Source organism: Saccostrea cucullata, unplaced genomic scaffold (assembly GCF_032062105.1).
Source record: "Saccostrea cucullata isolate Sc308-1 unplaced genomic scaffold, CSIRO_AGI_Scuc_v1 ctg439, whole genome shotgun sequence".
Taxonomy (NCBI): domain Eukaryota; kingdom Metazoa; phylum Mollusca; class Bivalvia; order Ostreida; family Ostreidae; genus Saccostrea; species Saccostrea cuccullata.
The window spans coordinates 201,111-219,098 of NW_026928938.1; the positions used below are offsets into that span (position 1 = coordinate 201,111).

Below are 17,988 nucleotides of genomic sequence, written 5' to 3' on the forward strand. Positions count from 1 at the left end.
GATATACCTACTCAAATAATGGTATAACAGAGTGTCCTTACATGTAATAACTGTACAGTGGTCATCTAATTAGTTGTTAATGAAAAAACATTAAAGACAACAAAATTAAAAGAAAATGACAAAACTCAACAGAAACTGTACTCTTGGTGTACAGTTAAAGTACTAACCTTTTTTAACAGAATAAGCTGATAGGGCCGTCCACCAAAAACAATGACATGAATAAGGAAAACCCTGTTCTTGTTCTATATTTCTGAATTATTTATGAGACCATAACCCTAAGAATGAGATGTCCCTGTGTAAAACACATCCCCAGGCTCCATATAAAACAGAAGCTGTTAATGAAGACGAGAGCTTCCTCCGTCCAAACACAGACCTTCACCTGGCCGGCCAGGTGTAAATAAATCACCTGTGTACAGGTAACAATAGGCTGCAGCGATCACAGGACACCACTGTTAGCAGCCAGCCTATCTTGTTTACATTCTGTTATCTCTACCTTCAGTGATGACATTAACATTCAATTAGTGGGACTGACCTCTGACCTTGTGTCTAATTTTAGACTCAGAATGTTTATTGTCATAACATGCTTAAAGAATTTTAAAAAGTCATATGGCTCATTTTCTAAAAGTTTTTAATGGTATGTTACTTTAAATTTAGTCATAAATAAGCAGCAATTAATTTTCAAAATTATTATAACACAATTGATTTTCCCTGAAAAAATATATCTGATTTTAATGATTTTCATTTTGTGAATACCAAGCAGAATTTATACAAAACACTATTATTAATAGTAACCTAGCTAACAAAAGAAAAAAATTGATCATGTATTGCATTTCTCAACATCTGGTCACAAATGTTTTAATGCTTTTTCTTTTGGAATTGCCAAGGTAATTGACGTAAAGATGAACTTGACGTCAAGCTTTTTACATCCAGGGCTCTCATACCACTTTTTGGGACTGGGGCCGGGGCCGTTCAAATTGGGAAAATTATCGTCATTTTGGGAAAAGTTGGATAACATAAATTCATTAAAAAAAAATCCTCAAATTTTGCTTTTCTAGCATTTTAGCATCAATGCTAACTCTGGTTTGAATAAACAGTTAAACAGAACAAACATGGGTACGTAGGCTATTTATGAAAGTACATTAGCTTTGTCATTACTATCTTTGAGTGTTGATATTGCGGTTATATGTCTTACTGCGTGAAAGTCGCTAGTCACATAGTCCCGAATTTCCTCGATCACATGGGTAACTTTGCTTACCAATACAGCGCGAGACTGAACATGCCGAAGTGCGGGTATGTTTCAAGGTGCAGCTTACTAATGTTTAAATGAAATGTCTATTTTTGAAACCAAAATGCTGGTTTTTGTCGAAACTACATAACAAGATACTCTGCACTCATAGTTGTATACATTTTTGTAAAAACAATAACCTGGTTCCCCGAACCAGTTTACGAATGTATTTGGCGCGAACTAATAAAATAGTAGTATAGTTTCACTTTCATTTGCAAAATGTGTTTTGTTTGGGTTTTTTTTTTTGCGATTAGGTTTGATGGACTTTTATTTTTTAATCAATATTTTACTCTGGATGGAAATTGGGAAATTTACACCTTTCTTTTGGGAAAAAAGGTACCTTTTTTGCATTGGGAACGGGGCCGTTGAACGGCCCCAATTTTAGAGAATCGAGAGCCCTGATGACATCAAATGCAAACCTAGGGTGGGTTCAACAGCAGCTAAATAGCTGCTATGCAAAGCTAGTTGCTATGTTCTTGAACGGAAAGCTATAACCTAGCCACTATACAGGGAGAAATAGCATCAATATTTGATGTTAAGTAACAAATTCACAATGGCCTTCTAGTAAGTTACAACTTCAGAACACAATATATGATTTAATCAAACAAAAAAACAGAGACTTATGGATGACAGTGGTTGATAGGTCTTGGAAGGTGCCCTAACAACTTCCATGGAAGTCAAGGGATAGGTGAAGGTGAAGGAAGGTATCATTTTCTACATGTGGAGGAATTTAAAAATGTAAATTAACATACATATTTTTGCTTGAAATAAACTCCCTTTGTTCCAAAAATGAGTTTTTATGTATTATCCATAATCTGAGACTTGTTTTTTGGGATAGATTTCCTACATTATTGTATTTTAGAATGCAGTCTCCCCACAAAATCTGTCCTTATAAGTTAAGGCTCACTGAATCTCTGACAAGGGACAAAACTCTCATTGGGATGGAAGGATAACCTGGTACCCGAGGCCTTCCTAAGTGCAAAACCTCAGGTACCAAGCTAGATGAAAGAAATATTTAATACATTCAATTTGTCAGCATTTAAATTTGGAGTTCCTTGGGTTACTTGTGTCCCCCCCCCCCCCACACACACTGATTGGAGACTAGAGGAGTCAACTGAGGATTGCCAATATTGTGGTAGAAAAACATTTTAAGTTTGAATCCTGGAATGAGAACTTGCAAATGTAAAGATTGGATGGCAGTTGAGTTTATTTATGTTCAAATTGTTAATAAAGCACGTCCAGGGTTCGACACTAACATTTTGAGGCTTTGGTCAGGCTGGACTAGTTCTTTACTTTTACTAGTCTGTGGTCAATTTTATGAGTCCATCAAAAATAAAAATAAATATATAAAATTAATGTTGCAATGTACTTTTTATACTTTTTCAGGGGTTTAAATTTTCCCTAAAAATTCACTGGTCCAAGGACTATTGAGCTAGTAAATTTCACTAGTCCGTATCATAAAATTACTAGTCCAAAGTTTAAAAAAAAAACATGCTTAGTTTTAATCAATTTGATTACAGTGGTGTTTTTTGTTAGTTCTTTGGGACTGGGGGCTTGGGCCATTAGAATTTGGAATTTCAGCTTCAATTTGGCTAAATTAATTGGGGAATCTCCCAGAAAACCCAGTCATTAAAACAACATTGTCAAAATGCTTTGTTTTTATCTTTGTATTACTTTAAAACAAACAATTGTTATCACAAATCAAGACTATTCTTGGTATGAATTATTTAATTACTTGCATCAAGAACAATAGTGGTATGAATTAACTAATGAAGAAAAATCCAACATGGCTGAACAACCATAAAACCTTCTTGAACTCTACTTTAAAACATGCAATAAATGCAATAAACAAACCGAATTTGATCACATATTTCGTAAGTTTTTCTTTGGGATGACTTCCACTACAATATGGGAAAATACAGGCATATTTTCCATTGGAACTGGGGCCGAATTTCGGCCCGAAATCGGCCCAAAAATCACGGGATTAATTTTTTTTTCTCTCAAAACTACTAGTCCGACGGACTATCAAAGGGTAACAATTAGCTAGTCCGCCCCCATAAACATTAGGTCCCGGACCTCGGACCACCGTATTTTTAAACCCCTGCTTTTTTTAAATAAACAAAGCATTTACATGAAATGTTTATACCAAGAGTTCATTGAAATCGCACAATCAGGAACTAACATCGTATTCCCGATCTCATTCGTTTTTCTCTATTCATGATTACATCATCTAAACATCCGACATCTTTCTTTATGTGTAATACTAAATCATGATAACAAAAATGTTTAATTTCATACCAATGAGTCCTAAAATTAAGCGCGGATTTGACTCAGAATTACCTTACTTTCCACCATGAAGCTTGAAAGCTAAAAATAAATACGGGGTTTTCCAGTGAAAATTGTGGAAAATTTGAACATCGGTAAATTCTTTTTTCCCCCTAGAAAACTTTATTAGTCCGTTCGGACTAATTAGCTACAATTTTTATTAGTCCGAAGGAAAATGTATTAGTCTGAGACTAACGGATTAACGTTAATGTTGAACCCTGACGTCTGTTAAGAAAAATCAGGCAATTATTTCAGATAAAATTTAAGTTAAAGTGTAGGCCTTCACCGGTTCTAAATTTAACATGTTTTCCAGACTCAAAACATGATTAAGGTCTGTAAAGAAAAGTCAATGTTGGCAAAAGCCTGTCCACTTCTCTAAAGCAGGTCTGGTACAATCACTAGATTTAGCTACATAGCTTGATATACCTACATAGTTTTATGTACCTACCTGAGGTAGCTTTATTTAGCTACCAAATGGGTTTATTTCTATTTAAAAGCATTTTTCTCAGGGTTTGCAGAAAATATCATTTTGATGCAGTGATCATTTTCAACTTTGAACTCATCTGAAAACAACTCATGAAAAAATCCCTCTTGGAAAAATGTCTTTTTCTGCGCAATTGCAATCAAAGTTCTGAAAGTTTTGGGGCTATGTATGACAGTTAGAACAGTTACCACTTGGATGAAATGACAAAGAAGTCCAGTTCCGGTTAACACGATAATAGGTCGGTAATTATTCAGTACAATGTGAAGTAATCATACTCAGTCATGCCTCACCACACGGACAGCTAACCAAACAATGGAATTACACGTTTTGCTCTAAATTGTCCAAACGCAGCAATGTATAAACTATCTCTGCTTTGGATTGGTTTTTTAAGCCTCCCTAGTATAAATATTAATAGTCATTTATTTGCGACTTTTTGTCTCTTTTTAATAAAAAGAAAATTTTTGAAAACTTACCTTGAAATAGCTAAATAAAGCTACCTGAGGTAGGTAAATAAAGCTACGTAGGTAATTCTACCTACGTAGCTAAATGTAGTGATTGTACTGGACCTGTTAAGGTCCCTGTTCCTTGTGGGATGATCCCAGAAACATAATATAAAGTGCCTGCTGCGATCTTAGTTCATATACATTGGTTTTTTAATTTATTTTAGCATTTTTTTTAGCTCTACTGTCAACCTCATGATTCCCATCCACTCACTCTCAGGGATTCTGTGATGCATTGACTTCACACCTGGTTAGACAGGTGTCTCAGGTGAGTGCAAACAATGGGGTACCCAAATCAATTCTTAGAGTATATTCCTGGACAATGTTAATATATACGTTGGACACACTTTTAAGCAAAGATCTCATGTGACAGTGGGAAGTGCAGGTGGGGAAACTTTCAGAATGTCAACAAACTTTTGGCAAGGTGACAACGTGTGGCCAAGAAATATTTACTTCACCTACAAGATGAAATTGATTTCGCTCTCTGTCTGTTTTCTCACGCAATAAATTTTACCTTGAAATAAAGGACTTGTTCTTCTCGACTCACAAGAACTGTTTAGCGGACTTGAACTTTCACTTGCTACCGCGCCATATTTACATTTTTCCGGAATTGAAGGTGCCTACGAGATTTCAATGGGATTTTCTAAGATTATCTTTTGTCTAATTCCAGGGGGTGATAAGTTTATTTTCAGCCGTGGAGTAAAATGAATTTCGGATTATAGTAGGCCTATTAAAACTAAGACTGAGATTGAAGGATACTAATACATTTTTGTTTTATCATTATGCTTTATAAACATGAAAAAGACTATGTTTTTTTTATATCCTTCTAAAACATTTTAACAGGGTCGTTTTAACAACCCCTCTTCTGTTTTGAATGGAATATCCCTGACGTCATTTCCCCCAGCGCCATTGTTTGACCTCCATGGTTGTGTACTCGAAATTAGCCATGGACAATCAAGAAGAAGTTCTAGACGCATTAAACAGTGAGTAATTTTGGTATTTTATTGTCGGAGAATCTGTATATTTTGAATTAATCCTTATCAAAACAACTTTTATTCGTTTTTCAGACTTTGAGAAGAAGAAAGGCGACATTCCTCCTGTTTTAGAGCAATATTTGAAAACTATAGCAAAAACCGGCGAAACACTGTAAGTTCGACTTTAACTCTTAATAATCAATAATAAAAGTGAATAACAAAACACTGTTTATGACCAGAGATGGTTTAATATTGCAGTCAAAACAATTGGTATTGACAAAGGAATGTAAATAGCATGTGTGCTTACTCATGCGTGACTGTAACTTATCAGCTGTTTTGGTAATATTGTAAACATTCGACAGAGTCACAGAATGTTAGTGTGTCAGAAATTTGGATGACAATCCATTTGCAGTACTTTCAGTTTGACCACGAGGACTTTATTCAAACAAATGACCCCTCCCCCTCACCCCACCTTCGTAAAAGAAATAGAGCTTGATTGAAAATATCAACAAATTACATAGCGTTCCATGATGCAGTTGTAACAGGAAGGGAAAAAAAGTTTGACTGGACTGGGAATTAAACCCAGGACCCCAGTCTTCGAAATAACTTGGGAGCCCTATGCCCGAGGTCTGGTAAAATTGCCAGCGGGCATGTAAATTCTCAAATTACATGCCCAAAGGGGGGCATGTATGAATTTTCCTTCGATGTACGATGTTTACTTGCCATTTCCTCTGTCATACCCCAGTTATTCTCAAAACTTGCTATGTAATGTCTTAAAATGGATTGCCAGTCTACATTCAGATTCTACAGTCTAATGTTACATTCTTAGATACAACCTCTCAAATGAAATGATTGTCAATGGAAATCATTGAAGTATTTAATTTAACCTATTTGTTTTCTCAAATTTTCTTGCTAAATTACCATGTACATATGTCCATTGATGCCACGTGCAGTGGACTGCAGTCATGATCCAGTTTCTGAAATTCAGTTCAGCTAAATCTGCCATCAAATGACCAGCATGCGAAGGGTCAAAAGTTTTGAACAAAAACGTGTTAGAAATGGCAGGCAAGCAGCCCATGGTTGACTTACGACTCCGAAAACAATTTGAAGGGTGAAATCTTTATTATCAGTATGAGGTGTATATTGTAGGTTCCTCTGTTTATCAGTATGAGGTGTATATTGTAGGTTTCCCTGGCCCCGGGTGAAGTCGCTGTTTATCAGTAAGCTAGAGGATGTGATGACAAAGTTTCACCATGATCTTCCAGCGGACCACCTTCCACCCTGTCCAAATGTCGACAACCCAAAGTTCAAAGAGATGAAGAAAAGAATAATGGACTCAGTCAACAGGTTCTCTGGGTAAGTGAACATCCAGCTGCAGATAATGCATAAAAAAATCTAAGCATTGACAATAGTATACAGTTATGTAATGGGTATGAGGGGACTAGCAAATTTATGGTTTCCCAAGGCAGGGAACTATTTCCTGAATAGTTTTTAGCTCACCTCGATGAAGTCGAGATAAGCTTTTATTATACCTCCAATTAGAATGAAAGAATCTGATTGGTTAATGAGAAAACATTAAAATAAGCTTATGACCCATTCTTGTGTCACATGACTATTTATGACTTGATTGTTGCAGGAGTATGAGGTATTGACCGGTCATTAATATTATTGACCGCTGAACCTGACCTGCGCATAAAATAATCAAAGTACTGAAAGTACTGAAAAGCGGTTAGCATGCTTTCATCTAATATGTACCGAAAAAGTGCATAAAATGATGATATTTAAGTATGCATATCTTTGTCCAATGTCATCAAAAAGAAAAACCCAGACATTCTGTTTTTGTAATACTTTACTCAATAGTAAAACCAATAACATTCCAAACTGATGTCACAGATGGATGCAATCGAATTAAAGTTAGATGTTCCGAATCCGCTAATGCTTCTCAAACATCTAACAACATCCTATTTGGGGTCATGTAAGAGTGAATCTTCAATTAGGCAAAGAAAATGGTTCCTCCAAAATCCTGGCTAATAGTTCAGATGGGTTTCTTGTTTTCACCACCCAACCAAAACACCCGAGGAGTTTTGTAGTAAAAAGATTTGCATTGCAAAAGTTGTGTTATGTATGACGTGTGGGGTATCTTGTATAGTTTGTGCTCTTTCGTTTGCATTATTCACGTTTAGATGCCAGACTGCAGAAGATACATGAAATTTATTCCAAAATTACTTTAATTCAACGTAAGACAGTATCAATAATGATGATATGTAGCCGTGGAATTAATTTGAGAACTGTTTACCGAGGCTTGAATCTACATGGCCAAAGTGTTTGTGTTTACTTGTACATGTATTCATAATTGAAAGGTCGCTCTGATGTGACCCCGAATGGGATGTTAGATGTTTCAGAAGCGGTAGCGGATTTGGAACATTTAAATAAATTTTAATAAGATTGAAATGCATGTTTCAAAATTTAAACATGAGATTTCTTCAGTTTGAAAGACAGGAAGTGCATTTTTAAAAATTCTCTCTTGATGGCATCCAATTGTTCTCTGGATAAAAAAAATGTTGAAAATTTCATTGTCTTTTATTCTCTATTCAATCTGAAATTAGGTAATTGTAAAGCCTACTATAACAAACAACTAAAAAAATGACAAGTTAAATTCTTTAGATTAATGGATTTGGAGTAGTGTAGATCTACAGCTGGCTAGTCAGAGAAAAAAGGATGGCTGAGGAGAGACTTTGTAAATGAATTGATATCAGAGAGATTCAGTTGTGTAGGCTCATCGCGGCAATATAATTAACCTGTCAACGAGGGATGCTTACTTTTTCTAGGCAACGGATCCCATCTCTTGAACTTTCAGGAGTCAGCTTTTCTTCTAAAATCGATCATTGATCATTCTGTATTTTGATACAGATACTGAATACTTCCTTTAGTAATATTATAAACTACTACTTCTACGGGAAGACTGGCGAGTAAACAAGATTATCAAGCTTTATGAAATATATTTTATTGACTTTTCAAACAAGTAAATGTTCGAATAAAGTAAATGGTATATGAGAATCATTTGAAAGAAGTCTTGCACAATATCAGGCACAATATCTAGATAAGGACATATAAGGTGTTTTTATCATATACTCTTCATGCAATATTGTTCTCAAATAAAACATGAAAAGGAAAGTTGTGTAATCAATCAATACTAGTATTTAAAAATTCAAATGTACATTAAAAATCAGTGTAACTTAAGAAGTTATCAGTGTCACTTTCTTCAATATGTCGGTTTAATAGTATACACTGATTTCTTTTCTATCAATGTGCCTCTAAACACCTGTATTTTAATTTTATTCTTCTCAAACGTTTCAAACAATTATTGACAAATTGGACAAATTCAAATTTTAAAAGTATTTTCACAGCTAATAATACGTTCCCTAGGAATTGATCAAATTTTCAAAACTTATAAATAAGCATTAAGTATATATTTTAAATTTTTGCTAATTGCCAACATTTTTCATACCTCATTCTTCTGTGAAAATAATATCGGTTGATTTTTAGAAGAGGATCACAATGCTGATTAAAATTAATATATATTTCTCCATTTTTTTTTCAAAATTGATTTTACTACTTTAAGTGCTCCATTATTTTTTACAAAACTAATAGTAAGTAATCCCTTATGATCGATTGTTATAAATTATCAAAGACGGAGTAGAGAATTTATCCCTGGGAGCAGAGCTTTTATAATCTGTTTATTAGACAGAGAAGAAAAGAGAAGAAAAACAAACGTTTCATAGTGGAGGTAACCCTATTGTTTCCATAAAACGTTACAAAAAGTGTAAAACTTACAGATGCGTTCGGTGTTTTTATAAAAGCGCTTTTCAGGTATTAACTTAATAAATGGTGTTTCTTAATACTTTGGCAAGGAAAATCAAACTCGATCGAGAGATTTGCTGATGTTTTTGCAGTCTGTAATAACCTCCAACCTGCTGTATAATAAACTTTCAAAAATAAACTAACAGTTGCCAGAAATCGCGATCGCGCAATACACATGTAATAAGGACCAAATTCTCAGTTCTTAAAAGTAAGTGGTGTAAGTATTGTCAATGCTTTGGTAAATATACTAATAAGAATTCGATATAATCGTTATAATAGCCACTCTTCATACACAGCATAAACTTCGTTAGTACGAAGTGATATAGTAGGGGCTGGCTTTAGTCAGACTTCACAGCATATTGTCAATCTCTAACCAGGGGGCGTATTACGCCAACAGTATACAAATCATTTGCTGAAGTTACCGTTGTCGATAGTTAGGTTTTTGTGGAAGTTTCCGGTTTTGGTTGCAGAAGGATAAGGTTACGAGCGATAAAGCGATGCCGATAGGTAGCGCCTTATGGAGGTTTCCGGTTGCCGACACATGCCATATAGCGGCTAGCGAAGCTAACTGCTTAAAAATGGCGGAACATATTACCGCTTCGTTATTTCTTCACGTTTACCATGTTTACTGTACTGTTTTTAGATAAAGACTATAACTTATTAACTGTACGTTATTCATTAGAAATAAGATATAGACTATAAAATTGTGTACTACGTCATTTCCCATGTGTGATTTGTCGTCTGTTTACGAAAACGATGGCTGGCGAATCGAGATTTGCAACTTTGACAAGTGAGGAACTACAAGCGATCCTAGAAAGCCGCGATAGTTCTAACACAAAACAATGTATAGATTCAGCGAAACGGGTTTTCATTACATACTGCACTGAAAAGGGACTGATAGTGGACAACATACTGCAAAAAACAAAAGGTGAAATTGCTGAAATTCTGATCAACTTTTACGCTGAACTCAGACGAAAAGATGGTGAATTGTATAGTAGATCCTCCATGATCAGCATCAGGTTTGGTTTGCAGAGATTTTTCCAAAAAATTAAGTATGACATTATTAATGATCCAGATTTTCGTCTATCAAACGAAATGTTCAAGGCAGTTTTGACAAACATCAAACGAACTGGAAAGGGAACCACTCAGCACAAGGAAGTTATCAGCGATGCTGACATGGCAACATTGTATAGTAGCGGCGTCCTAACCGGAAACAGTCCGCAGGGGTTGCAGTATAAAGTTTTTATTGATGTGATGTTCTACACATGTAGGAGAGGAAGGGGAAATTTGAGAAGTATGAAGAAAACTGATTTTGTTTTGAGGACAGATGGCCAAGGCAGGAGATATTATCTGAATGTTGCCCAGTATGAAACCAAAAATCACAGAGGTAGTGATGTTAATGACTATGATGCATCTTCAGCAAGAATATATAAAATACCAGGTACTAATACTTCCAGAAATACAATCATGTAAAATAAAATTTATGTAAACTTCAGTATTAACTAATTTTAGATCATAATTTTCATGAATTCAACTGATTTACAATTTTTCATATATGTTCATGTAGGTGATGAGAAGTGCCCTGTGTCTAGCCTGGAGAAATACCTCGGAAAGCTGAATCCAAATTGTGAAAGTTTTTGGCAGAGATCGAAGCGCCATATCAAGGATTCGGATGCTGTTTGGTATGATAATTCTCCAGTAGGTCATAACACTGGGAAATTTTATGAAAACAATATCTATGAAAGCTGAACTCTCAACTCTGTATACAAACCACTGTATACGTGCCACTTGTATTACTAGTTTGGATCAGCGTGGGATAGAAGCTAGACATATCATGTCTGTAAGTGGACATAAGTCGGAAACTTCGATAAAAAGCTATTCAAGATGTGTGTTAGTGAATCCAAAAAGCAAGAAATGTTTGATGTTTTATCATCTGTGGTTTACCCATCAAAAAGCTAGGGCTAGAAAACCCAGTAGTTCCAACACATTCTAGTACCCATACTTCAGAAACTCAGCTCTTGGATTTAAATAACTGTGAATTTGAGACTGTCAGTACCGAAAAATTGCTTTCTGAAGTCCTGGTTGATGAAAATAGTTCAGATTTGTGTGTTCCAGAAGAAAAAGAGAATGTTAAAGTTAACAAAATGCCTCAAAACTCTTGTGGACCAGTATTTAGAAACGTCGAACAAGTGCATATTCACTATTATGTAGGAAAGGAACAACAAAAGTAAAGATAATGTAAAGTTCTTTATTGGACTTTTGTAAATCGTTAATGGTTGTAAGATGTGTTTTTCACTTTTCAACTGAACATTCAAATTTGAAGTTATTGTTGCTAAAATTGATATTTCAGAATATGCAATACTCTGTTGAAATAAAATGTTACATGTGTTCAATTTTTCATTATTATTATTGTCGGTATAATAAAACAATTGATCACCCTTTATGAGGTCAGCATGGTGAAATGATGCCCCTTGACCTGACCCACTTGATGACCTGACCTGACCTCAGCCGTTGGCCTCGGTCAGGTCATTTCACCTCATGGGTCAGGTCTCGGGTCATCATTTCACCATGTTGACCTCATAAAGAGTGATTAAATGTATAATGCTATACCCCCGGACACTCTCAGACTTGCTTCAGATGCTAGATCTGACCTACATTTTCCAGATGAGTGATCAGGTTAAAGTTTTTGGAGCAAGTCCATTCCTAAGTAACTATAAGCCATACCCAGACCAAACTTGCATGGATGATGCATCTAGGGATGGACAATACCAGACTTGCTTCGGATGCTGGATCTGACCTACATTTTCCAGATGAGTGACCAGGTTTAAGTTTTTGTTTAAGTTTTTGGAGAAGGTCCACTCCTAAGTAACTATAAGCCATACCCAGACCAAACTTGCATGGCTGATGCATCTAGGGATGGACAATACCAGACTTGCTTCCGATGCAGGATCTGACCTACATTTTCCAGATGAGTGACCAGGTTTAAGTTTTTGTTTATGTTTTTGGAGAAGGTCCACTCCTAAGTAACTATAAGCAATACCCAGACCAAACTTGCATGGCTGATGCATCTAGGGATGGACAATACCAGACTTGCTTCCGATGCAGGATCTGACCTACATTTTCCAGATGAGTGACCAGGTTTAAGTTTTTGTTTATGTTTTTGGAGAAGGTCCACTCCTAAGTAACTATAAGCAATACCCAGACCAAACTTGCATGGCTGATGCATCTAGGGATGGACAATACCAGACTTGCTTCCGATGCAGGATCTGACCTACATTTTCCACATTAGTGACTAGGTTATTCATAAGTCAGGGTTCTCCACAAGGGGTTTTACCATGGAGGCCCGCCATGGTTAAATTTATGTGCGCCATGGTTAAACGAACTGCGCCATGGTTAAAAACGTAAGCCGCCATGATTAAATTTTATAGCATTTCAGTCCTAACACCTACTGTTTTAATGACTTGAGTAGTTAATTGTGTTTATACTACGATTTCCATGTACCTGGCATGCCTCGAAGGAAAGCGGGCTGTCCTAAACAAACACGTCGTTAATCGGCGACTCTGCTGTGAAGTGTGACAATCAAAGGAGTGTCAATCAGCTGATAAAAATTTTGAGAGTTTATTATCCTGTGCACATGTAAATAATTTTGGGGAACTTCGACATGTTCGCTACATGATAAGATAAATAACGGGTTAATAAAAGATGACAATTACGAGCATGACAATTGTCATGCATGCTGTGTCAGAAAAAAAAATACTAGATGTAAATTTTTCATATTTCTCTATAGTTAATCAATTCCCCACGATCCTGTTTTTTAAGCTTTAACTTTATTATCTCTTTGATAAAATGTGCAGAGGACCTACTTCTCAATTGCCGTCCTAGCATGCTTCGTTTTAATCTCTGGTATAGTAGTAGTTTTAGAGTTACTTCAGAAGGTTACTACAGTTTTGGGCAAATTTTAGTACATTTGTGAAGTAAGATACAGGATAAATCCTTTTCAATTTAATTATTATTTTTTTAACTTTAAAAAGTGCTAGTTATTCCATTGTTTTGTGTTGCAGTGGTTAAATTTAAAAATTGTAAAACCAATCATTGATTAATGAAGATTAGGAAGTCTAATACGCATTTGTGTTTTTCGGCCACATTTCGCCATCGCGCAACTTCCTCCATGGTTAAATTTTCAAATGTGGAGAACCCTGTAAGTAATTATAAGCCCTACGTAGATCAAACTTGCATTGATGATGCATCTAAGGATGAATAATCGAAATTTGCTTCGGATGCTGGATCTGACCTACATTTTCCAAATGAGTGACCAGGTTTAAGTTTTTGGAACAGATCAATCCCAATGAAGTTTAGGACCTATTTAAACAGAACTTGCATGAATATTGTTGTCAGAATAAATACTAACAGTTAAAAAAAATATGATATGAGATTTGCATTACTTAAACTGATAACATTTGTCAAGGTGAGCTTCGTAATCTTTGATTACCTATGTTTTTGATGAGGGGAACCATAAATTTGATATTTCACTCACAGCCATAGCCCATTCCATTACTGTTTGATTTACCGAAACAATCATAAGAGACTTCGACATTTTTAAAATAATATTTAAAAAAACTGAACTATTTAGAAGGCATTCTATAGTGGAATTGAAGGTTTATAGAATTTTTTCTATATTTTCAGGGCACCCTTTACCATACAGCGATTATGTGAACTTCTGACAGATCCCAAGAAGCACTATAAACGCACAGATAAATTTCTTCGTGGTATTGAAAAGGTATTTAAAGCGTTCTTTTTCATTTGTTTTTCTTATTTCTGAGTAACTATAAGCCCTTTGTTGACCAAACTTACATGGGTGAAACATTTAAGAATGCACACTACCAGTACCAGACTTGCTTCAGATGCTGGATCTGACCTACATTTTCTGGGTGAGTGAACAGGTTAAAGTTTTTGTGCAGATCTTATTTCTGAGTAACTATAAAGCCTATATTGGCCAAACTTGCATGATTGATACATCAAAGGATACACAATATCAGGCTTATGATTGATACATGAAAGGATACACACCATCAGGCTTATGATTGATACATTAAAGGATGCACACTATCAGGCTTGCATCTAGATTTTCCAGATGAGTGGTTTTGAGATGTACACTTTTAGATTATTAGTTTAATGTGGAACTTTGCCTTACTTAAAGAAAAACGTTCTTTGAGATGAGCTCTGTAATCTCTGATTACCTATATTTTATCCTTAAAAAAAAATTATAGATCAACTTACGATGTTTACATAATTTATAAATAAACTTACGATGTTTACATAATTTATGATGTTTACATAATTTATAAATAAACTTACGATGTTTACATAATTTATAAATAAACTTACAATGTTTAGATAATTTATTGATATATTTAAGATGTTTACATTACAGAATGTTTTAGTGATAAGTACAGTTGATCCATTTGGAAAGTAAGTACCTCACATTCTTAGTCATAATTCTGATCAAATGATCATTAAAGATTTAAATTGTGAGTTGTAGTTTTGTAAATGTTTAATAAGAATGAAGAGGTAAAAACAAATGTAGTGGATGCATTCTCAAGACATATATTTCTTGAAATTCGGAAGATTTTTCTACATGTAACATTTTGGCATTTTATGAAAGAATTTATAAAATTTCCATTGATTTGCAGTAAGATAGTGTGTGAGTCCCGAGCTAACCTCGTGAATGGACTAGAAGAGTCCCCTGTGAACGGAAACGAAGCAGATTCCCCCACAACCACCACCGACCTCACCCCCGTACAGTATTCCAGCTTCCCCTCCCAGCAACAGACAAACTGGACAACAGACAGCTGGGCGGGGGTGGGACCCAGTCAGGGGGGACCCGATCAGACGACCTCCTCCTCTGACACTGGGCCCCTCTCTGGTACCCCTGATCAGACGACCTCCTCCTCTGACACTGGACCCCTCTCTGGTACCCCTGATCAGACGACCTCCTCCTCTGACACTGGACCCCTCTCTGGTACCCCTGATCAGACGACCTCCTCCTCTGACACTGGGCCCCTCTCTGGTACCCCCGATCAGACGGCATCATCCTCTGACTCTGCACCCCTCTCTGGTACCCCGCATCTAACCTCAGACCAGACTGACAATCCGTCAGACGGCTCTGTCCCCGAGTCGTGGTCAGGCCAGGCCATGTCTGACCGAGAGAAAACTGTGTGTGAGAGAGATGAAGTGTCATGTGAATCTGAAGATTCCTCACCTGCCAAGAAGCCAAAAGTCTCAGGTAAATACAGCATAGCTTTATGTATTGGAAGTGTGGGTTAATTAAGCGAGACATTGTGTAATATATTATAAAACTGCAAAATAATCTTTTATACTGAAAATTATCTTTAAACAACATGTTAATCAATGTTGATTTACTTTAATTGCAACAAGTCTAAATTTCTCAGCTATTAAATCTGTGTTATTTTGAGAGCTCTGCCAATTTCATGTTGAGAATTATGAAGTGTTTTCATTGAAGGTGAGGACTCGTCAGTAGAACCATCAACATCGGAAGATACTAACAAACAAACAGACACCACACTTAATACAGACCAATCCAGAGAGCAGTCAGAGGTCCCGTCATCAGAGGTCGTGACCTCAGAAGAGTCAAAGGTCACACAAAGGTCAGAGGTGAACAGTGAGGAAGAGACCTCTAAGAGTTTACCTGAGGAGAAACTGATTTCAGACCAGGAACAGGCAGATCTCGATAAAGGTTCACCTGAGTCATCTCAAGAGCAGAGAGATCTCGGTAAAAGTTCACCTGAGAGAGATGACAGTAAGGACTCCTCCGAGTCGTCTCAGCATGGTGAGTCCATCAACAGTGATAATCAGTTACCTCAGACAGCCTCTACTTCTATAAAAGACACATCAGAAAATGGACAGGACCAAAGTCAATCTCCAGAAAAAAGCTCAGAGAGTTCACAAAACAGTTCAGAGGACAGTGTGGAGCCTGAAAGTTCTGAGGAAACGTCTACGCAATCAAATGAGTTGCCCGCTGAGGAAAGTGTGTCTAGTTCCCAGGAAGAAGGCATGAGCTGTGACAGTGAGACAGAAAATGTGGATACCACGACCCCCAGTACTGATAATGACGACCCAGTCACCACCCCCACACAGGAGCAGACATCAACAGAAGGGGAAACCCCCATGGAAGAGGACTGAATGGTTGTAAATGGTTCATTATTACAGGATTTTGTCACCCCTCCACATGATTCACCGCTGACGTCAAACGAAGACAGTCCTCATCATCTGAAGCCATTTGTAAAATATGTGTTTACATCATCAGTGTTGCATAGTAGTTTATTTTGCTTTGTTTGGAGAAAATTCATTCTAGAATCCACACAGATCCCATGGTCATTGTAGTAAAGGGTACAAGTATCTGTGATTTATGCACACTTAAAAGAGATTTTTTTTATCATTCAAATGAGAAATCAATGTTCCCACTTTTGAATTATTTCTATTTTCTAATTATAAACAGGATGATGCCATCATTATATAAGCCAGATTTAAGCTATTTTAAACATTTTTTTTTTTAATTTTTGATATATGTTGGTGCATTTGCTGTGAATACAGTTATAAGTGATCTCAAAATTCCAACTTAAAAAGAAATTATCGTTCATTAAACACTTTTCATTCACCCAATTCTAAGGTAGCTTTAGGTTACACCGAAATCACCTCTTTTATGATGTTGGTCATGGAGTAATCATGAAAATGGAAATTATATTTAATGACAAAATGTAGCAACTTGTGTCTATTTCCTTGCTCAGAACTCAAAAAAACTGTACATCAATGTATTCGGGAGGCTGAGCAACACCATTGGGAAATACTTTTTGGACGTGAAGAACATATTTTCATATGAAGGAGTAAATATCCTACCTGACATTACTTATTTTTCTTAAAAAGAAAAGATATAACACCTACTAGAAAATGTGTATTAGCCTATTAGGTAGGGGTACGTATTTTTTATTAAAATAATTAATGTCAGGTGCACATGGGTTCATTTTCAAAGTAAGGTAAATGTACCTACCAGGCTTTTTTCCCAGTAAAATATTCAAATACAGATCACTCTTACTGCAATGAAAGGTTGTGATTAAAAAAAAAAAAAACCTAAATAAAAAATTATTCTGCACACTCTTTTACATTAAGAATTTTCCTAAATTACTAGAAATTAATGTCCTATAAAAAAGAATTCCAAACTTGAAATTGGAAAATAGCAAATAAATTTCTTAGAAGCAATCAAAATGGATATTTCATTTAATTTGTACGATGATGTACATTTGTAACTTATTTTCTTTAAACATGTACAAGTTGGGGATATAATTTCTGTCTTCATACCTCACCAGAGAGATCAGATTACAACTAACCCTAATTAATATCTGATGTGTGCTATTTTCATATGCCATTCATATTAGTGATATTATGCTTTTTGGTGATAATTTGCAATGAATTGTCAGTATATTCTTGTTTGAAAAAGAATCCTTGCTATAAGATTCTAAGTGCTATAAAATTCAGGGTTTCTGT

The 17,988-nt window shown here is 35.8% G+C and overlaps 1 protein-coding gene across 1 annotated transcript; it reads left to right on the forward strand.

Annotated features, from left to right (window-relative positions):
• The first annotated feature begins 5,275 nt into the window (after positions 1 to 5,275).
• Positions 5,276 to 17,630, forward strand: LOC134279322 (serine/threonine-protein phosphatase 4 regulatory subunit 2-B-like). Its single transcript, XM_062761692.1, has 7 exons — positions 5,276 to 5,577; positions 5,662 to 5,740; positions 6,754 to 6,924; positions 14,113 to 14,206; positions 14,861 to 14,898; positions 15,120 to 15,712; positions 15,950 to 17,630. The coding sequence occupies exons 1-7, from the start codon at positions 5,517 to 5,519 to the stop codon at positions 16,627 to 16,629; spliced, it is 1,716 nt and encodes a 571-aa protein (XP_062617676.1). The 5' UTR covers positions 5,276 to 5,516; the 3' UTR covers positions 16,630 to 17,630.
• The last annotated feature ends 358 nt before the right edge of the window (positions 17,631 to 17,988 follow it).

Bases quoted from the DNA above. Each gene is read 5' to 3' on its own strand.
- LOC134279322 (XM_062761692.1), top strand. From the start codon at position 5,517: ATGGTTGTGTACTCGAAATTAGCCATGGACAATCAAGAAGAAGTTCTA. The intron at 5,741-6,753 runs GTAAGTTCGACT...TGTATATTGTAG, and splicing joins GCAAAAACCGGCGAAACACT to GTTTCCCTGGCCCCGGGTGA. The intron at 14,207-14,860 runs GTATTTAAAGCG...TTTACATTACAG, and splicing joins TTCTTCGTGGTATTGAAAAG to AATGTTTTAGTGATAAGTAC.